Source organism: Vidua chalybeata, chromosome 1, assembly GCF_026979565.1.
Source record: "Vidua chalybeata isolate OUT-0048 chromosome 1, bVidCha1 merged haplotype, whole genome shotgun sequence".
Classification (NCBI taxonomy): Eukaryota; Metazoa; Chordata; class Aves; order Passeriformes; family Viduidae; genus Vidua; species Vidua chalybeata.
In genome coordinates, this window is record NC_071530.1 from 46,005,938 (window position 1) to 46,027,839 (window position 21,902).

General features: G+C 41.0%; 1 protein-coding gene across 1 annotated transcript; it reads left to right on the forward strand.

Moving 5' to 3' along the window:
- The first annotated feature begins 136 nt into the window (after nt 1-136).
- On the forward strand, nt 137-18,062 carry FKBP9 (FKBP prolyl isomerase 9). The gene is made up of 10 exons (XM_053962101.1): nt 137-426; nt 4,166-4,311; nt 4,928-5,117; nt 5,787-5,932; nt 7,548-7,737; nt 9,791-9,936; nt 11,094-11,280; nt 13,124-13,269; nt 14,903-15,066; nt 16,432-18,062. The coding sequence occupies exons 1-10, from the start codon at nt 164-166 to the stop codon at nt 16,612-16,614; spliced, it is 1,761 nt and encodes a 586-aa protein (XP_053818076.1). The 5' UTR covers nt 137-163; the 3' UTR covers nt 16,615-18,062.
- Nucleotides 18,063-21,902: the final 3,840 nt, after the last annotated feature.

A 21,902-nucleotide genomic window follows, 5' to 3' on the forward strand; every position in this document is an offset into this window, starting at 1 on the left:
GCTTCATCCACGTTTGCAAGTTTGCGGCGGTGGGAGGAGGAGGAGGAACGGGCGGGCCGGGGCGGGCGGCTTCTCTCCCTTCCCTCTTTTTCTTCCCTCCATTCCCTCCCTTCTTCCCCTCCCCGCCGAGCGCGCCCTGCGGCTGCCCCGCTCGCTGCGCTCCATGGCGGGGCCGGCGGCCGTGCGGCGGCGGGGCCCGGGCTGCGGGTCACTGCTGCTGCTGCTGCTGCTGCCGGCGCTGCTGGAGAGCTGGGCGGCCTGCCAGGCGCCGCCGGTGCCCGCCGCCGAAATCCCTCCGCACGGCACCGAGCTCGGCATCGAGCGGCGCTTCGTGCCCGAGAGCTGCCCGCGGGCCGTGCGCCCCGGAGACTTCGTGCGCTACCACTACCTGGGCGCCTTCCCCGACGGCACCCGCTTCGATTCCAGGTCTGGCACAAGCCCGCCGCGGGTGCAGCCCCGCGGGGTTTGGTTGGGCACTGTGAGAGGGAGAGGAGGGGAGCGAGAGGTGCTGTTCCCCACGAGGGCGGTTTTTTTTGTGGATGTGCAGAGATTGTGCGGCTCGATAGAGGTTCAGTTCAGGTTCCCCTGCTTTTACCAGTGCCCCGTGAGCGCTTTTGGATTGACCAGTTGGAATCAGGTCAGTGGCAGGATGAGCAGTGTCGTACATGCGGGACATACAGATCACCATCGGAAGAAGCCTTAGAAATATGAAGGGCAGAGAGCTGGGGTGTGATGCCTGGGGACATGGAGCAAGACCATGTAGTGGCTGGGTCCAGTCCGCGGTAGTTTGCTTGCCATTATGGATCCTTACCACGTTCTTTCAGCTGCTTCTCCGAGGGAGTTTTCTGCTCCAAGAGTGAAGACCATAAGGTTATTCAGCCAGTCTTAGCCGGTAAACAGGAGTGTATATGGTATCACAGTCTCTCACAGAAGTGATTTCCTGCTCATTTCATTCTGTGCATTTCCAATGTCTTCTCCGGGCTCAAAACTACTAGAATACGATTGGTTCTGAATCATTATCCTTGCCGGAAATATAGGAATTATCAGGCTGTACTTAAACAGAATATTTTGAATACTTTATCCTTGAATAAATGTGACCTATGTACAGTGAAGTGCCTGGCTGCTTTCCTGCTGTTATTTTGGGATCAGGAAGCCTAAATAGTGGGATCAGGAGATTGTGAAGGATGCTGCTGCTGCCAGCTTATTTGTTTTTTCTTACTTCATTCATTGCCACTGATCAAAGTATTATTTAGAAAGATGAAGCAAAATGTATTTTCAGTAATCCTGGTAATCTCCCTTGTGCTTTAACGAAAATCTACAGCCTTAGGGAAATAACTGTCCTTCAAAGCTCAGTTCTCCCTCTGGAGCTGTCTGTAGTTAGTATGCCACTAGTGCCATACGACCAGCACTTTGACTAAAATGTGGGATGTGATAGCTGGCACTTCATCTGGTGTTGGTGCAGTTTCAGTGAAAAGGCACAGCGCAGACAGTGAATCCATTGGCAACCGATGGGCTTAGAACATAAGTCTTAGCTGTGGGTGTGAAGACACACAAAGGCAGCATCCTCATGGCTTATTTTATAAATATGCGACAGTGGGAAAAGTGGCCACGTGTTCAGAAGTGTGTTTCTGATTGCTGATTGTGCATTGAGGCAGGGCACCTGGAGGGGCTGCCCAGGTGCTGGCTCTCATTTTATTTCCAAGTTCCTTGTCATTTCTTTCTGAATTACTTGGGGCAGGAACAGATGGTGCAGAACTGTACAGCATTTATCTCTCTGGATCCTCTAAATATTGGTAAATAAGTAGTAATGGTGATAGTCTAGTCCAACTTGAATATTTTTGTGGCTGCCTTAATTTCAAAAGGGTACAAAATATCAGGTTTGTTCAGCTTGGGATTTTTTTCTAGATGGCAGCTCATATGGGTGTATACTTTTATTATTCACTATGATCTTTTTTAAGACTGATGGCAGTGTTTATTCATGTTAAGACATGGAAAAATAAGAGGATTTTGTCTCCTGTAGGTTGATGGAAGAAATATTTTGGAGTGTTTGTTCTAAAATCTTTGGTGTTCCCTGCCTATAAGTGATTTAGTCAATTTATATAAAAATAAGCCCATTTTCTTACCTGTTTTTAGTTTGTTTGCTTCCCTTTTTTTTTTTTTTTTTTAAGTTCATGAGCATGCTTAGCAGCATCAGTTTAATTGAACACTACTATGAAATGAGTCTAGAAGATACTCTAGATGTTGAGCTAAGGGTAGTTTTGCTTTGTCCCTTCTTCAGCTCTTGAAAATATTCTTGAGTTTTAAAATTAATTTTTTGTATTTCCAAAGACAGGTAGCAATACTGCTTCTCATGTTATCAGGCTGCTGACAAAGTCTTAGTAATCATGACTGTGTCATGTAAATTAGCATATTATTGTCATTAGTTAATTTTTTTAATCAGCATTTGCATTTCATATTTCAATGGCCATAAAATGATTTGCATTTAAAAGTATGAATTTAATTGCCTAGTCATCTACTATTAATTTGGTCAATTCCACTAATAGAGACAAATTTTGCTTAGTTTTAAGGAATCCACAAAGTCAGTCCTGCAAAGCTGCATGGTCTGATCAGTGCTTTGTTCAGTTCTCTGCTTTGCATCAATGTTCTCTTAATTGTACATTTATTTTACTAAAAAGAAAGCTCTTCTGTTCTAAGTTCATCCCAGATGTATTGCCAAGCTTTGTCAATTACTACAAAATACCATTTTGGAGGGTTTCTTAGAACCTATTATATTACTAGTCTTAACATCTAAATTATGGTTTTGCATGTTTAATAGAATTTGTCAGGGCCTAATTTAAATATTTTCCATCCTTTCCTGGGAGTGGGAATGTGAAATGTGAAATGCTCAGTAATAAAGGGTTGTCTAGTTTAAGAGAAATGTTTGTCAGAAGAAAAAAAAAAAAAAGATGGAGCAAACAGAGAGTTCACTCAGTAAAATATTTGAGAGATTGAAAGCTATGGGACTGTTAGGAGGCTCAGTATCTTGTGGAAGTGTACAGTCTTGGAAGGAAAGTTTGACATAATTTCCCTAGGGATGTCTAGCTACTGGCTGCTTTCCAGAATTTTAGCATGCAAAAGGCACAAGCCTTTTTTTTTTTTTTTTTTCTCCCCCCAGGTCTGACATCCATCCATCTATCTATCTATCTATCTATCTATAAATATCTAAATGTAAAAAAAAAAAGTCCTTGAAATTACAAAAGAGATTTGGGAAAATGGAAGTGTTAAAAGTTTAAAAATAGGCATGAAGCTTTTGAGATGCTTCTTGACATGTGTTTATTATATATTGCTTCATAAAGTTCAATAGCAGTAATTCAGGCACATCAAAGTGGGGTCATTGTGCAGATTTTAGGTGGCCGAATGAACCATGTAATATAGTGTTCTGCTGTGGTAACACTGCTGTTCCCAATCCTCTCTGGAAAATGGAGTCATTTAAGCATAATTTCTTTTACCTTTTGAATATTCATGTATTATCACAGAGGAGAATAATTTGTTTCTTGATTCTTGGTCTGGCAAGCCTGCCATTTAAAACATGTCTCTGTGCTTTGAATGAGCACTGTGAAAGAGGAGGAGAAAATAAACAACCTGTTGGCAAACCTCACAGCTGCTACTTAAAAGGCATCTTTTCCCTTTCCCCTTCTCTCACACATATTGGAAGTGTGATGTCTTACATTGTAAAGTTTTGGGTCTTATATAATATTTTTGTGATGTTGCTGACTGAAATCAATATGCCGAGATCCTACTGTGGGAACAGTTATCCTTTCATATCTCATAACAGTGTTTAATTTTTCCTTTTCTTCTTTAATTTTCCAGTGCTGCTTTTAATGATAGTGTGTCAGCTGTATGTAGTTCTGGCCTTCATGTGCCTGTAGTACACATTGCACTCTGCTAGAATGTGTTTCAGATAGGTGATGAGCAGTGAACAGAAGGGGAACTGTGTTGAAGTCTCAGGAACACCTTGGATTTGCCCCTTCCTTTAGGAGCTGTATTATGATAAAGTTATGCTAACGGGGCAAGAGGGAGACAAGGTGCAGTTAACTCTCTCCCTTTTTCAAAAAAAAAAAAAACCAACAGTGCAAGGGGGTGTAAATGAACCACTAACATTTTTTGCCTGGTTTTCCCCCTTCAGCTATGACAGGGGATCCACATTCAACGTGTTTGTGGGCAAAGGTCAGCTTATTGCTGGGATGGACCAAGCTCTGGTGGGCATGTGTGTGAACGAGCGCCGGTTTGTGAAAATTCCCCCTAAGCTTGCCTATGGAAGTGAAGGCGTCCGTAAGTACAGCACCAGGCCAGCTGCTTGTGTAGGGGATTCAACACAGCAGATAGGAAATGGAGCAACAGAAGAGGAGGGTAGGAACTGCAAGTAGTGAATAACAGAGGTTATCCCCTGTTCCTCAGACGTGTTTGTTAAGCCTATAGCCTAAGGAACCTTTCCAGACTCCCTTTGCATGCTGAAGGAAGAGCAATTCGCCGTAGAAGACCTTCAGGTCCTTCACTTTTGCTGTGAAAGTTAACTATTTATTTATATCTACCTCCCTGTTAAATACTTAATAAAACTAAAATTGTGGTTTGGCGTGGCAGTGCTGCACAAGGTCTTGTCAGTTCCAAAAGTATTTTTGTTCTACAGCTTCAGAGAGGCAATAAATGCTAACTCAAGATAGTTTGCCTGATGGACAGATGTATTAAGAATTCATCTTGCTGGATTCCTGCCCCCCCCCCCCCACATAAATAGCTGCAGCAATGGCAAGGGGCCAAGAAGTTGTAAGCACAACAGGAAATAAGGTGTGCGTTATGCAGTTTTTTTAGGGTATGCATGGACTGGTTCTTTTTCGCTGGTACCTTGTATAAAAAGGGAAAGAAAACTGTGTGTGGTGTTTTGCTTTTGCAGCTGGTGTGATACCCCCCAATGCTGTGCTCCATTTCGATGTGCTCCTGATAGATCTGTGGAACTCAGAGGATGAAGTGCAGGTTCAGACTTACTTCACACCTGAGAAGTGTCCTCGGACAGTCCAGGTGTCTGACTTTGTACGGTACCATTACAATGGAACATTCTTAGATGGGACCCTATTTGATTCAAGGTATGCAGCTGGGTTGTGTGTCTTTGTGTAGTTTAATAGGTATCTCACCATCATTTGCTCCCCTCTTACCTGTGTAACGATTACTGCTAATTGCCCAGAAACACAGGAAATTACATCTGGCATTGGATGTGTGTTAGTAATTTTTTCAGGGATTACAGGATAGCAGTACTGACTCAAATCAATGAAACTGTGCATTATTTCTTCGTGGGCATTACCAATCCAGATGCTTTTTTAAATTTTAAATTTCGTTCCCTGTATTTATATTAACTATTTATTGCAGTCAGTTAAAAGTCTTTATAACCAGTATAGCTTTCAGATTAGATACAAGTTTTGTAAACTTAACAGCGTTTGCAATGAAAGTGAGCCACTAACACTTTCTTACTGATATTTTAAGTGTACAGCATATGTGCTTCATTAGAGCCCAGTGGAAAATGATGCTTTAGTAACAGCTGCCTGAGAGCCACTTTCCAAAGCCTCTCTGAGGTTCCTGACATAGCTAAGCACTCTGGAAAACTTCCCAGGCAGCCCTTGGCAAATGAAGGACTGATACTTCTGGACTAGCAAGTTGTGAGCTACAGTGTGCAGAGTATGTGGATTTAAAGGTCAATATTGCTCTTTCCTGTGCCAGTCTGACATTTGGTTGTGCTTTTTTTTCTTTCTTATGTTTAGCCATAATCGGATGCGAACTTATGATACCTATGTGGGAATTGGATGGCTGATTCCTGGTATGGACCAGGGTCTCCTGGGAATGTGTGTAGGGGAGAAGCGAATTATCACAATACCACCTTTCCTGGCATATGGAGAAGATGGAGATGGTAAAAGTTATTCCTTTAGTTGTTCCTCTTTGTTTTTTTTTTTTTTTCTATTTTCAATCCCAGGTCATGCACGTTTTAAAACAAACTTTCTGTATTTATATTTATGGGCAGCATTATTACCCTGTTCAGAGAGTCACTGCTTAACAGACATACTGTTGATACAACTGTAGTATTTATATACAGAAATTTTATTTCAGTCAGGGAATAGAATCTGTGATTAATGTCTAGTGGCACCACAAACTTGAAGACAAGTGACTATATAATCCTTCCAGACTGCCACAGAAAGCAGAAAATTTTTAAGAAAAAATATGTTAAATGCATTTTTAATTCCAGGTTTTTTTTTTTTTTTTTTTTTTTTTTTTTTTTTTTTTTTTAAACAAATGCTCTAGTGATAACTACAAAATAGATTGTCTTGTGAGACTGTGCAGCCTGCGGATTATACATAGACATCTGCATGTTGAATTATAGTTTGTGACTTTTCCTTATATTCTTTGCTCTGGTGTTTAAGGATGTGTCTGTGGTGTATGAGGTTTCATACCCCTTCTGTGGCTTCATTACCAGTAACTGTGAGGCTGAAGGGGCCTTTGTTTTCAGTGAGGCAGTACCATCACTGTGGGAATAGAAGGAAATTATTCAGTTGGAGAATTCAGATGAAAAAAAAAACCCTAAACCAAAAAATGACTGACTAGAAGCAAATTTGCAGACAGACCTGGATAAATTAGAGAACTGGGCAATCACCAGCTGTATGAAATTAAACAAACTCGATTCTGCACCCGGGATGGGGCAACCCTGGTTGTGTGCCCACACTGGGGAATGAGAGGCTGGAGAGCAGCACCATGGGAAGGCACCTGGGGCTTCTGGTGGATGGCAAGTTCAACATGAGTCAGCAGTGCCCTGGCAGCCAGGAGGACCAACCTGGGGGAATTCAGGCACAGCATCACCAGGCAGGCAAGGGAAGGAGTTGTCCTGCTCTGCACTGCACTGGGGTGGCCTCTCCTCGAGTGCTGGGGGCAGTTTGGGGTACTAAAATATAAGAAAGACATTAAGCTACTGGAGGGAGTCCAAAGGAGGGCAGTGATGATGGTGAAGGGGCTTGAGGGGAAGCTGTGCAAAAAGCAGCTGAGGTCACTTGGTCTGTTCAGCATGGAGAAGACTGCGGGGAGACCTCACTGCACTCTGCAGTTTCCCCATAAGGGGAGGAGGAGGGGTAGGTACTGATCTCTTCTCTAGTGACAAGTGACAGGACCTCTGAAGTTGTGTCAGAGGAGATTTAGATTGGATATTAGGAAGAGGTTCCTCACTCAGAGAGTGGCTGGGCACTGGAACAGGCTCCTCAGGGAAGTGGTCACAGTACTGAGCCTGTCAGAATTCAAGAAGTGTTTGGATAATGCTCTCAGGCCCATGGTGTGACTCTTGGGGTGCTCTGTGCAGGACCGGGACTTGGAGTGATAATTGTGAGTCCCTTCCAACTCAAATAATCTATGATTCTAATTTATTTTGGGAGGGGAGGTGCTTGATATTTGGCAGTACATTACTTTTCTTCAACAAACATGTTTAAGCTTCTGCTAGAACACCTGCTGTTTCTTACCAATTTTCTGCTCTAACACTTTTGTAGGTAAGGAGATCCCTGGCCAAGCTTCCCTTGTCTTTGATGTGGTTTTGCTGGATCTACATAACCCCAAGGATGGTATTGCTATTGAGAACCAGCTCGTGCCTGAATCTTGTGAGCGGAGAAGCCAGACAGGAGACTTTCTCCGATACCATTACAATGGCACACTTCTGGATGGCACATTATTTGATTCCAGGTAACCAAAACATTAGACTCAACAGACTTCATTTCCAGTTTAACTCTTGTGTTGTGTCCATAATATGCTCAAACACAATTCTTTGCTTTTCCTTCCTTTTTGAAAATTTTGAGTGGACTTGGAGTCTTTTTTAAAGACTCACAGAAAACTTTTCCATATGGGAAGGAAAAGAGCTGTTTTGTACCATATCATTGTCACAGACGCCATCTAGGGGTAGTGGCCCACCCAGTGAAGCCAAGTGCTTTAAGTACACAAGCCTGAAGACTCTTTGCCCCATAGGGTTTATCTGCCAAATAGGTAATACCACTGAAGAGAGAGAAAATAAATATGATTCCATTTTATGTCCTGAGAATTGTGAGTCAGCGTGCTAGTGGCTAGTGTGAGGTTAATCATATTTATACTTGGAAACTGTTTGCATTTTGAAAGCTGACGGCTTTCAAGGCTGAATTATGGAATTACAGAATTCAATAAAGAGGGATTTTCTGTGATAAAGGAGGAGGGATTTCTGTGACAGTGAATTCAAAGCTCTGTGGGAACATGAGCTTCCTGTACAGAACCATATGAATAATACTCTTGCAGATTTCTATGACTTTGGTTGCTTTTAGTGGAACAGTTCTTTACTATCCCACTCTAGCTCTCAGAACAGCTGGCAGAAGTAGCTAAAAGGAGGTGAGAATGAGCCAATGTAAAATGTTTTACAAAATAAGCTCAGAGAAAAATGTTTAGCAGTACTGCAGCAGCCATCTCTGTAGGCCTTGATTTACAATTCGTGAAAGCTTATAAGTTAAGAACTCAAAGCTTATCCACAATGTACCTATTTCTCTTTTTTGGCATGTCACTATCTTCCGTAGTAACTAATCAATTTTTGAAAAAATCTGTAGTATTTATATGAGGGTTGCAGTCAAGAAATAGTACTAAATGCTTTGTAGGCAGTGCCCTCTACATCATTCTGAAGTGCTGCGAGTTGTTAGAGAGCTTGTTGACTAAATCATGGTATCCTGACCTGCAGAATTCATAAATGAAGAAACAGAGCAGCTAACAGTAGGGATTGAAAACCCTGGAGGTATTCAGGACAAAGTTTCTCACTAGTACAGGGAACATGCCAAAAGCTCTGCGAATGGCTGGGGTTAATAGCTCTAATAATATTTTCCTTTGCCTTTTTACTCTGAAATGTTCAGCTGCAGAACTTCCCTGGGCAGCTCAGCAAGGCTGTCTGGGCTTAGAACAGTTGGAAAACCTTGGAATTACATCAGGGTCTGGTCTTGTACTGGTTTCGTTCTTTCCTAGAGGTACCTTGTAAAGATGAATTAAAACCTTTCTGCCTTCTCCTTCTTGGGCCGTGCCTTTGTGTAACATGCCTTGAAGAAAGGCAGAAGATAGTCATGCCCATGTAAGAAACATCATTTGTTGTTGTAGCCTTGTTTTATTCTATCATGAGGTGTTGAAGCAGGTCCTTCAACCTGTGTGTTAAGTGGTTGGCTTAAGTGTTGATATGGTTTTGTTGTTATGACTCATTTTAATGTTGAGCATCCCAGGAGAACCTATTTATCCCACCTGCTCCTTCTAGTAGTTGAACTACATAGCTGTGGTTGCAAAATGAGGTAGTCTGCAGGGTGTCTCATGAAAATGAAGCACTTATCAACCATAGCTAGTTGATAAGTGCTTATTAAAGTAGTGTCAGGGCAGAGGAAATTTTAAAAGAGTAAACAATTTTTTTTTCAGTTACTTGTCAAAACCTGATTTCTGTTTAATTTAAAATACATAAATAAGTGTGATTTTTCTTTCTAGATACAATAGAAATGAATTTGCAAATCTGCTGGCTGTTCTTTAGCCAGGGTCTCACTGCTGAGTAATCAGTGACCCGTGTGTCACTGACTGATGAAACCTGGTGGCCTGGATTCACGGAATATAGTTCCTTTGTGCCTCCCTGGTGCTGGTTAATGACTGTGTGTTTGACCTTAACTGGTTTAAGAATTGTGTTGCAGAGCTATTGCAAGAGTCCATGTTGTCTTGAGTACACCTGACGTTGCTGAAATGCAAATATTTTCCCTAGTTATTCCCGAAACCGTACATATGACACCTATGTTGGGAAAGGTTATGTGATCGCTGGAATGGATGAAGGTTTGCTAGGTGTATGCACTGGTGAAAAAAGAAGAATAATAATCCCCCCTCATCTTGGATATGGAGAAGAAGGGAGAGGTGAGCTCGCCTTTGCATTCAAGTCTTCCATAGTTAAACCTTTATTATTTAGTTAATCTGCGTGTAATTTCAATTTTCTGGCATTTGAAAGGTTTATGAATTAATTCATAATTAATTATTTTGTGAACATCAAACTGACAAGACCGCATCCAGAATTTGCAGGATTACTTTGATTAGCAAAATAGGTAGGACAATAGAATACAGAACAATCTCACATGTAACTGGTAGCCTGAACTCATTTGGGTAATTGGTGTTTCAGGCAGACTGGTACTTGGATGCCAGGAGCTCTTCAATGTGAGATCTTCCTTCCTGTGTGTCTTAAACTCTCTGTCCTGAAGGAGTTCATCATGCAAAGGTTTCTTCCCCATTCCTTCCACAGCCACAGGTTTTGTGGACTTCTAAGCCACCTCTGTAAATGGTGGATGCATGTAACAGTGAAGTAACCATGTACATGTAACATACAATTAACATTTCTTTGGGAAAACTCATTGCTATGTAATGATTGCTGGGAGAGGCTGAATATGATAACCCTGCCAGCTGATCACAGCGTTGTGGCTGGTGTTTCAAAAAGTGCCTCCTGCGATGTTAGTTGGATAAGTGATTTAGAAAAAAAGCCTTTCTTCTGGGAATGCAAGTTCTGTGCTGCTGATTTGGAATTAGACTCCTTTACTGACAAACCCCAATCCTAGGCCAGGATGTGTCTTGTTAATCCTAGTAATGCACGTAATCCTGAGAAGAGGGGGAAGAAGTTGCCCAATTTTAGGATATTTTAAGGAACTGTAAACTTTTACATAAAATGACGTTTCTTGAAGCATGAGAAGTTCTCAAGAATTTTGATGATCAATATTGAATTGATACGTGAAACACAAATGAGTTATTTAGGTTAGTAGCAGGAAATACACAGTTATTGCTTCACTTCTGCATAATTTTAAAATTCAGGGTAACAAAAGTTTTTCCTTCACCATTAAACTGAGTGCATGCTTAGTGCTTTCCCACTGGTTGTCTTTCCTACATTGGATGCAGCTTGCATCTGTCTCATCCTTTAATTCTGAATGAGAAGAGCAAAATGACTCAGTAGCAGACACAGCAGGAATACATATTCCTACAGGGTGCAGTACCATTTCTTTCTCTATTTGTCTAATTTGCTTCCTATTTAGGAAAGATTCCAGGATCTGCAGTGCTGGTCTTTGACATCCACGTGGTGGACTTCCACAACCCCTCAGATTCGGTCAGCATTACTGTTCACTACAAACCTTCCAACTGCACCATACTGAGCAAGAAGGGAGATTACCTGAAATACCACTACAATGCTTCACTCCTGGATGGAACCTTGCTGGACTCCACGTAGGTATTTGAGTGACTTGGTACAGAAAATACTCCCAGCAGCAGTGCAGGCAGAATGAACTCCCTGCAAAGCAAGCCAGCAGGGAATAAAGAATTTTTTTTTTTTAATGTAGAATGTATTTTTCTCTTTATGGCTGTCTGCCAAAGGTACATAGGAGGAGGAGAATTTAAAGACAATCTGTCATAGCATAATGAGAGAACCAAGAACAAAAAGGATGTAGGAATGTGTTGGAGAAGAATGTAAACAGTATGTGTGGAGTGATGAAACTTGTTGCATGGCATTCTGTTTAAATGGGCCAGTTCAAGTGTCTGTTTGAGTCATGCCAGGACAACACAGGTCTCATCATTAATGAACTGTCCAGGTTTATTTAGTTTCTTGGGTAGGATTTGTGCTGTGTACTGATTCAGTGCTCCTGAGAGAGGCCTGGTAGGGCTACTTGTTATGGTCCTGTTAAAGATACCTTGAGTGCGGTTTATAGTAAGTGGTCACCTGTCATGTCTGTAGCACACATTGCTGCTCCTGTATTGTAGTGTGGCTTTAAATGTCAGCAAGGAGAAACTGTCAGAGGGCTTGATTGTAACTGTGAGGATAATATGCCTTTTCCTCCTCTCTCTTGGCAGCAGATTTATGAGGGAAGCAAAAGATTGCTCCAGTCTGTCTCCTGTAGCACTGAAGTGAGCCTGGCACACAGCTACAAGAGTATTTCTGTTAGCTTCCTTTTCTTTTTGCCTTAATCTTTTGAATAGTGCAAGTCATCCAAATGATATTTTATTTTTTGTAAAGGAAGTTGGGAAGAGCTATTTTTAACCAGGTTATAATTAACACAGGAAGTAGCTCATAAGTTTACACAGTGTACACAGTAGCTTGCAGAGCTGAAAAGCTGCCTTGATTTGGAGCACGTGGTGTGATGCTGTAGGCAAGGATGTATACAAGTGATGTGTTTGGATTCAAAACAGTTTATATGTCAGGAATGCTCAATTGCCATTTTGTAGCAGGAACCAAGGGATCTCAAGACCATCTTACTCACAGCAGTTTTTAGAGAATGAAAGATCGTGAATCATGTGCTCCTAATTTTAAGGCTGACCTCTTAGCCACTGAATTGTTTTCTTTCCAAATAATACTCTGTTGTACAAGCATGTCCTGCAGAGGCACAGCCAAGCCAAGTAACCAAAGAAAGGCAACCAATAGAATAAAGAGCCTTAATGCTACACACTCTGCCTTTAGAATCACAATATATATTTGACTTTTGGGCTTTTAACTGGTGATATTTTCTAATTTTAGAACTGACCCATGGGCAGCAAGGTATAATTCAAAATTTAATATGGTTAAACAGCAGTAGTAGTAGTTATTCGTGTTAATAAATACTACATTAAAGTGACTGATTTCATTAAAGAGATGGCTGATCCATGAAAATGCACTCAGATCCTTCTATGGAGTTGGTGGTCCTGGGATGAATGTATATCTGGAATTCTTACATCTGCTGAAAAGTCCAATTACAACAGTTAAAAAATATGTGAAAGGAAAAAACCCTTATTTCAAGATAAAATACCTTGGGGTTGCAATTGGCACGATTAATGATTTTAATTGGATTTCATCCAAGAAGCCTATAATTCTAGTGCCAGAGGACATGTCAGCAGCAGAGACTTGTCCGTTTGGTGCTGGCGGTAAGTTGAGAACAACTTCAGGTAACTGGTAGAACAAAGCACTGGGTATTAAGTTAATTTTCGACAATGACAGGGTACTACTAGAAACTGCTACTTCTGTGGTAATTTTGAACAACAGAAATGTTCTATTTTATGTTGATTTTTTTTTTTTTTTTTTCATTTTTCCCTTCCTTTCCAGACACAGCCTTGGCAAGACCTACAACATAGTTCTGGGATCTGGTCAGGTGGTGTTGGGGATGGACATGGGCCTTCAGGACATGTGTGTTGGGGAACGACGGACAGTTGTTATCCCACCTCACCTTGGATATGGAGAAGATGGAGTTGGTGAGTGCACATCCACTTAGCATCTCTAGAGTGACTGAAACACAGTCATGCATGTTTTATTAGCTGCATGAATGGGTTATTTTTAGAGGTTTTTCATGTCATTATTTTAGACACTCCCCCTCCTCCCTGTTCCCCAGTGAACATGCTGTCTGTGTTGCATTTCAAGTCATGCTGTTGCTGTGGCCAATAGAAAGACCATCACAGTAAAAAAGGGAGCATGTGCCTCCAGTAATGTTGCTTTGTCAGAACAGAAAGCTCCAGGCACCAGTCTGGTGTTGCAGAGGGATGCAAACACTGTTTTCCATGGTAGGCAGTTGGGTGCTTGTGTTTGGACATGTGGCGTGTTATGCGGGAGACAGAGCCATAGGGGACTGGTCAGCCCTAATATGTTAGGAAATTCAGAAGATACATAAACTGAGTGTAAGATGTGAAACAGTGTATTGGTGCTCTTAAAACTCCAACACAAATACATTTTGAGGCAGCTTTAGGGCATTAAGGCTTATCAATTTCTAATGACGTGGACAGCAGTAATAAAAAGAATGATACAGAAGTGACAAGAACTTTTATGTCCAGGTACGTTGTTTCTGGTCTTGCTGGTTAAAAGATTTGAAGGAAAGGAGTCTATATGAGATCCAAGAACACCAAATTCTGATGTGTATGAAACAGTTGCATAAGTTGCTGTGTTCTTTGAATAGCTCCAGAACAGTTTGTAGTTTATAAAGACTGTCAGGCATCATGTGCAGAGCTTAATGGAGAATTAATTTGAGTTAAGAGATAAGAATGCATTTCCACTTGTATGTCTTCTGTGAAAAATTAGGACTTTAATATATATGCAGTGTTTTATACATGATTTTATCTATGATACATTATGTATAATTGCATAGCTATACGTCATAAATTGGAAATTTCCTCATGAACAGTCTGCTGTGTAAAACGCCTGTCATAAGTATTTGCCATTATTCAGGGTACATTTGATACATGTTCTGAAACATTGCATAATTTGTTAGTGTGTTGGTTTATGCCCAGCTGTCTGAAGAAACTGCTTGTTTGTAGTCTCTTGCAAACAGATTAGAGGTGAGCTTCATTTTTCTTTTTCAAGACTAAATTAAACTCCTTCCATGGTTTCCCTGAGGTAATATCCCAAGCTGTTGAGTCTCACAGAAGTATGCTGATACACAGTGTATTGGTGAGATAAAGGAAAATAGATTATTCCCACAAGTTTAGTTTTTAAAGTAAAAATAAGGATGCAGTTTGAATCATGGAATTATAGAATAGTTTGGATTGGAATGAACCTTAAAGATCAGCTAGTTCCAACTCCCCTGCTGTGGGCAAAGACACCTTCCACTAGAACAGGTAGCTCAGGACCCCATCCCAACCTGGCCTTGAACATTCCTAGGAATGGGGCATCCACGCTTCTGTGGGCAATCTATTCCAAGTGCCTCAAGTTTTATTATGAAAGGTTCCTTTTATGATCACCCTTGGTGAAGTGATTAGGAAGATTTGTTGGGCTAGGGATCACACTAGAGAAGTGCCTTTTGGAGCAGGATGGTACATATAATTGTGGATTAAAAGGAAATACCCCCTTTCAGTGTAAGTGAGGATAAATACCCCTCTTTGCCATTTGTTGTGACAGAAGGAGAAGTGCCTGGTAGTGCTGTATTGGTTTTTGACATCGAACTGCTGGAATTGGTGTCCGGCTTGCCTGAAGGATACATGTTTGTATGGAATGGGGAAGTCTCTCCCAACCTTTTTGAAGAAATAGACCAGAATCATGATGGAGAGGTTCTTTTGGAGGAGGTAAGCTGAGACAATGAAAACACCTGCTGTGGTTTTCTTCTACCACCATCAATGCCAGTGTTGAAGAATGGAGTCTTTCCTCATTTTCTTCTCTTCTTCTGGAACAGTGTTTGTCATCAAGGAAAGAGGAAGGCAGGGTATCAGCTAAAACATGGCTATTTGGCTTTAGAGTTAAAGAAAAAAGGACTGTAAGAATGGTCTTACTGCCTGAGATCATTTACTGTTGTGGTTTCCTTGGTCAGCAACAAATCCTTAGGACATAAGTGTAAGAGGCAGAATTGGTATCCAGCAGTCCTTTGCTGCATCAGCCTTCGTGGTGTCTGTCTTAGTGTTTATTGGCAGTTTGTGGTGAATTCTGGAGCCAAAGCTGAGCCTGCAGCAGTGCATCCAGGAACTGTCTAATCTCTTCTGGAGCCTGGCAGTGCCAGTGGCCACTCCCTACACATGTGAATTGTGTGCTGTGCAGTCAAGTTCTTCCCCTTGCTTGCTTTTAAAATCTGCATTGTGAGAATGTCATTGCGTGCCCCAGTTGAAAGCCGCTTGCTTTTGCCGCACCACCTCTGATAACATAAACCTCTGCAAGATGTTTCTCTGCCTTTTCTTTTAATTGAAATTCTATTTTTTATTCTCTTCTGAAGTCTTCTTTGTCACCTTTCTCTATCCTTCTGTTTTGTCCCTTCTTCTTTGTCCTTTCTTTTCTCCCTGGAGTGGTGCTGCCTGCAGTGCTCACAGGGCAGGCTGTGGCCCTGTGGAGCAGCATGAAATGCCTTTTAGGATTTAAAAGCCTAATGTGGTAAAATCAAATTTTTGTTTTCCCTTTTCCCAGCACTCTCTTCCACCTCTTTGTTTTCCTTCCATCTCCATCTTCTCTTTTATGTTTACCTCCACATCTGTCCTTGCAGAGAAGAAAAAAGCTTTTACTGGCTTAGAGAAAGAGGTAGGGCGAGACTGTTGCTGTCCACATCAGCAATCATCCTTGTATGTTGCTCTCTCTAAGATGCAGGTGGGTTTCTGTTTTACAGTGTGAGCTTCATGTATCGCCATGCAAAATTACTGCCCTCCATCTGTATAGAGCTGTTCCTATGTCCAGCTGTCCAGCCTGTCTTCCTCCTAAATTATGAAAAATAAGTTTTCTTGTTATGGGTCCAAAACCCACTGGACTGAGTGAGGAAATCCCTGCCAGGCTCCACAAAGAGTGATTTAACCTCAGGTGTCTGTTCTAATTAGTCCAGTTTGGGTGGTAAACTTTATAGGGTAGTGACAGTGTCCTGTGTACACTTAATAAGTAATAAAATGCTGCATGCTCTTCATTTTCAAATGTCCTTTTCACTGTGAGCTGTTTTCTTCTCCTTTCCCCCTTCTTAGTTTTCAGAGTACATCCAAACTCAAGTTGATACTGGCAAAGGAAAACTAGCTCCTGGCTTTGATTTCGATAAGATTGTTAAAAATATGTTCACCAATCAAGACCGGGATGGAAATGGTAAAGTTACCGCTGAAGAATTCAAGTTGAAAGATCAGGAGGCCAAAGAGGAGCATGATGAACTGTAAAGATAAGAAAAAACCAAGAATCCTGAGCTGACCTACTGTTCAAACATGTGTACCAGAAGGAGTTTTGGCAAACATGGTTCTGGAAGGATAGTCCTCAGATAGCCTCTGTCTGCCTCTGCCTGGGTGTGGGTAGGCTGTTAAAATAGGAAGAGATTTTCAGTTGGAATTGTTAGGTATATCTGAAAAAAGTGTTAAGTGCCTCAAGGTGGGATGTATAGACAGGTAAGGAGTGTCCTGCTGTATGTGGTGCCGTGAACCACATGCATGTATGTGGGGTCTGCTTTTATGCTAAAGATCCGAAGTTCTCATTGAACAATTCACGGTCAGTTGAGTGGATGGTAGAGAGAAAACCTACCAAGTGCTTTTAAAAGAGTTTAAAAAAACCTTCTGTATCAGAAATATTTGTGTAGAAAAATGAACCAAAATATTCTCCATGACAATAACCTGTAAAAGTTGTCAGCTGTTGATCCCAGTTCCTTTCAGAAGGCATGAGCACTCTTCCCAGTAAATGAACAAACTGACATGGATTTTTGCCAGCAGAAAATCTGATTTGCAAATTGCAGAAACATGGCTGTGCCATTGCAAAATTTACATAAGCTGTGACTTAAATTAAACAGACCTAGAATTGATACTGTGTATGTGTTGGGTTTTTACCTCATGGAATAAAAGTCTCCTACCATCTGTACTGTGCTGAATTAGTAACCTTGACACTTGCTGGCCAGTGTTCCCATCAGTCATTCCAAATCCTTTCTAGTTGCAACCTTATTTATAGTTTTGTTAGACATTAAATATTAACAGGGTCCAAATGCTGTCATAAATACTGGGCACAGTTGATTTTGTGTTGGGCTTCTGTTTCCTATTTTGGGAATTGATAGATTAAGGAGTAAGTACTTAGAGTTTAAGCAGCAGAGCAGTCTGCAGTGGCAAACAAACAGACAGACAATGATAGAATCAAGAAACACCCATCTGTTTGTGTGTGCTAACATTCTGGCCCAGCCCTCAACACAAAGTCAGCCCTGGGAGTGCTGCTCAGATTCTGTGACTTGAGACAGTCACCCGTTAGCTTGACAAATGCAGCAGAGCTGCTCAGTACTAAATACACGAAACAGACCCATTTTCTGGAAGGCCGTGGGATCCCCCTCAGTACACAGCATGCAAAGAGCACAAACACATAGAGTGAGACACTGTCAAGGAGGAGTGGGCAGGGAGTTGTGTTTCCAGTATAAGCTTTGTGTCTAGTTTCTTGCTTTCCTTGATCTGTACATGTGGGATGTAAGCTCCCTGAGATGCTCTTTCTAAAAATTGGTATTTCAGTTGGATGAGAACATTTTGTATTGATTTTTAATGCAGTTCTTACAAAAAGTGCAGTGAAATATTTTTTTGAGTTTGATACCATTAAATGTTGGATAACTGACCTTTTTGTTAAATAAAATGTTGTTCAACTATTACTTTTAAAGTTTCTTTTCTTTTTCTGGAGTTTTGGTGGGTTGAGACCATGAGTTGAAGCAAATACCCTTCCTGCAGCTGTCATCTCTTGTACACAGCAGGCTTACCTTGAATATGTTCAATACTGCTATTAATATTCAGAAAAAAATATTTTAAACTATGATTAATGGATGATTTTATACCAGATGTAGAAGTTGTGGATATCAGGGACAGGCACTTCATTAAAAAGTTTGGGTCCAGAATGGCTCCTTTCCATCTTGTGAAAGCAGCTCTCTCAGCAGATTGTTTTTTCCTTTTGCTTTACTTGGAAGCAGGTTGCTCACTTTTTGCTGTGCTTCAGATGCAGTCCCTTCTGTGTGCTGACAAAGCTGAGAAGGAGTGGGAAGCAAGTTGTGACTGGAGTACTGCCAGAAGCAGAATTCAATGTGGAAACAGCTCCTTACTCTGTTCTCATATGTACCCCCAAAAAACCAAATCTGTCTTGTGGATATCCCCCCTCCTTTTGGGGGGATGGAACACTATGGTTTATAAGGTGCCTTCCAACCCAAAACATTCTGTGGTATCCTAAATAAATGTTTTGTCTGAGAAAACCTTAGTGAATGAACCCAGTGTTTCTGCATGGAGGAACATTCCAGATGGATCCCAGGAGATGGGCTGAAGAGTTCCTGGTAAACCAGGATAACAGAATTGTCCTCCAGGGCAGATGCAGAAGGAGCAGCACTGAACTGCTGACAATTGGTGATCCCAAAAATTGCTCTGCTGGATTTTTTTGGAAGTGCTTGTCAGTGATGGGATAGCAGGGATGACTTTACCAGTGCCTCTGGCTAGGGGAAGTACATCTGAAATTCTCATGCCATTGCTCCTTAGGACTTGGCAAACGTGGCTCATGATCCAGCTAAAGATGTTTTTCCTTCAAGAGGAAGTTTTTGTTGCCTCCTCACCTCATCCCTCCAAGCCTGCAGGTTGCCATTTTAGAAATAAGAATGCAGCTTTGGGGAAAACAGAGAAACTTGCTATAAAATAATGGTGTTTATATGGGGCATTGCCCAGATGAAGCCACCAGAGGCCAGGTCTGCCTGGCTGTTTTAGGCTAAACTGCTTAAAATCCAGAATTTTTGATCACTAACATAGACCCAGTCCTTTTCCTTCCTTTTGGCAGCTATTGGCTTCTCCCTTGCAGGAAGGCTTGGGGCCACCTTCCTCTATGTCAAAGTGTAAAATAATTTTTTTTAAGGAGAAAGTAGTTATTTAGAATTAATCTAGTTATCTATTTACAATTCATCTATTTATTAGCATTTTATTGCTAGTGTTTAGAATTTGCCTATGTAGAATTTATCTATTAGTATCTACTATCTCCTAGTATTTAGAACTTACCTATTTAGAATTACCTTTATATAAAATCTCTTTATTTTGGATTTATTTATTTATAGATTTAGTATCTAGATAGTTTTTTACCATACTTAGCTGAGATGACTTTATAAAAATAGATTATAGCTCTCAAGGGTCATTAAGAACCAGATGTAACTGGGCTCAGCTAACGAGGGGCTCTCCAGAACTCAGGCTGTTTCTACTCCTCTAATGTAACAGGCAGGTGCTATTCTCAGAGCTGGCAGCTGACTGCTGTTAGGAAAGAAGTTGCTGGCAGCCAAGGTTGGCAATTGGTGACTGAATTGTCAGGGGCTCAGTGGAAAAGAAAAGCAACAGGGGTGCGTACTCAGAAAACCCAGGTATTTATGAATATTTTTTTTCTGTGTGATTTTTGTGTCCTAATTTGATAGCAATGCTTTCCGCTGTGTAACTCCATCTGGTGCAAGTATTAACAGACATACTTAAATCAGAATTTGCAGTTGTTGAACTTCAATATTATGTTTTTCTTTGTGGAAAAAAATATTTGGATTTTCCTTAAAACTTTAAAATTACACATTTAGCTAGTATGGGGTGCAAGTTTTTAGCTCAGTTCAGCACTATCAGTATTTTTTGACAGTGGGAGGACATTTGAGCTGGCTGCAACACCCGCTAAGAGGAGGATTCATTTTCAGCTAAATAAAGGTCCCAGATACTTGACCTTGGACATGTACTACAGACAGAACAGATACTGTGAGTAGAGGAAGAAAAAAGAGTAACAAATCCACTTAATTTTGTTTATTCTTTTAACTTCAGATATACTCTTTTGGCTATGGGAAAATGGTCTGGGAAATGTGTACATTTCTTTCCAAACTAAAATAAATTAAATACATTTTTAGGGTTGCAAAATGTTTCTGGTTAGAACTTTTATTTGGAAAGGCATACTACTCACAGTATTTCTTAAAACTGAAAGAAGAATCTCAATAGCAATTGCAACAGTTAGACCGGCTGGAGAAGGATGTCTTAACCTGTAGGTGTAGAGTTAATTTTGTTTGCAGTTCATTTTGGTCATGGCTTTGGAGAGGCAACTGATAATACAAATTCTAATTTCTAGACAATAGTCTAGTGATAAAACAATGGGATTTTGATAAAGTGGAGGAGGATATTTAAAAATGCATCTTGTGTTTTCCCTTAAGTATTACATAAGCAAGAGTTATGGTTGGCAGTGGGATGTGAGATTATGAACAGACAATGATAATCTCTACAACACAATGCAGGTTTTTAAAATCTGACCTCCTGGTTCAGGTTGATTGCATAAGTAACTGTTTTTTCTATGAAGTTGTAAGAATGGCATCTCAAGAAGTAAATTACTTGGCACGGAGATACCCCTTGTACAGCAAATGGGTTCTATCAAGGAACTGCAATGTGGCTTAATTGCTTTCAAGTCCTAGCAAAGGTTTACTGCTCTAGCAGATCCTTAACACGGGTTCTGAGACTAACAGGATTTAATAAAGGAGAAAAGTGTGCTGGATATCTTAACTTTCCTGCATCTTTGTGGAAGGGCAAAAATCCTTTCCTTTAAGTGATTGTCATGGACTGAACATTTGGTGACTGAATGTTCACTGTCCACCTGCTTGGAGGTGAGGTTGGAAAATCTTCCTTACATAATGCTTGAAAGATGGTGGTCATCTGAAATCCTCTACCAGTTTTAGATGTCCACGTAGTTGGAAAACCATCTAATTTCCTTCTGATATGGGTGGGTTCTAGGGAGGCTGAATACTAATTTCAGTGATTCAGATTAAGATTTAGTTGGAGATGTTTTGGTAACTGCTTTTAAAGATGCTTCCTAGTCCTTTTCTGTATTACTCTGCATATGCTCTTCTATGAGCTTTTGTTTGTTTATTTGTTGGGGTTTTTTTAATTGTGGGTTGAACAAGGTCATCATGCCGAAGGAGTGGTGGCTTGCTCACCTGCTGAGTGAGGCTGAGGAAAAATTCTGGAGAGAGGATCAATGAGTTTATGTGTATCCTGAGGCAAGTTTGATGAAAACATGGGACACTTCCCTTCTCAGAAACACTGCAGAGAGACCAGAACTGCCCCCCTCCTTTTCACTGGTGCTGGGATAATCAGGGAAATCCATTGCACCTGTAGTCAGAATGCCAGAGAGTGTTGCTGACACATCTCATTCTGTGAAGCTGTGACTGTCAGCTACACTTCACATTCTCTAAATTTTAGCTGTTATCTGTATTCCAAAGATAAACTGCCTGTAAATGGAAAACTTTGTCCCAGTGTAAACTTTAGGAGTAATGCCTGGTAATTAGACTCTTGCAACTAGAGGCTGGTTGAGTAAGCAGTGCATCCAAACACCTTGATGTTTTTCAGAAGGCCTTTGCCTTTTGGACTTTTATTTGGCAGCTATGACAAAAGAGCCGGCATGATTGCCTGTTTATAAAAGCTCTAAACCAAAGATTCACTAACCCTACTCCCCTCCTCCCAAA

Coding starts and splice junctions, on each gene's coding strand:
- FKBP9 (XM_053962101.1), top strand. CDS start 164: ATGGCGGGGCCGGCGGCCGTGCGGCGGCGGGGCCCGGGCTGCGGGTCA. Junction 4,312..4,927: donor CTATGGAAGTGAAGGCGTCC/GTAAGTACAGCA, acceptor TTGCTTTTGCAG/CTGGTGTGATACCCCCCAAT. Junction 15,067..16,431: donor GAGAGGTTCTTTTGGAGGAG/GTAAGCTGAGAC, acceptor CCCCCTTCTTAG/TTTTCAGAGTACATCCAAAC.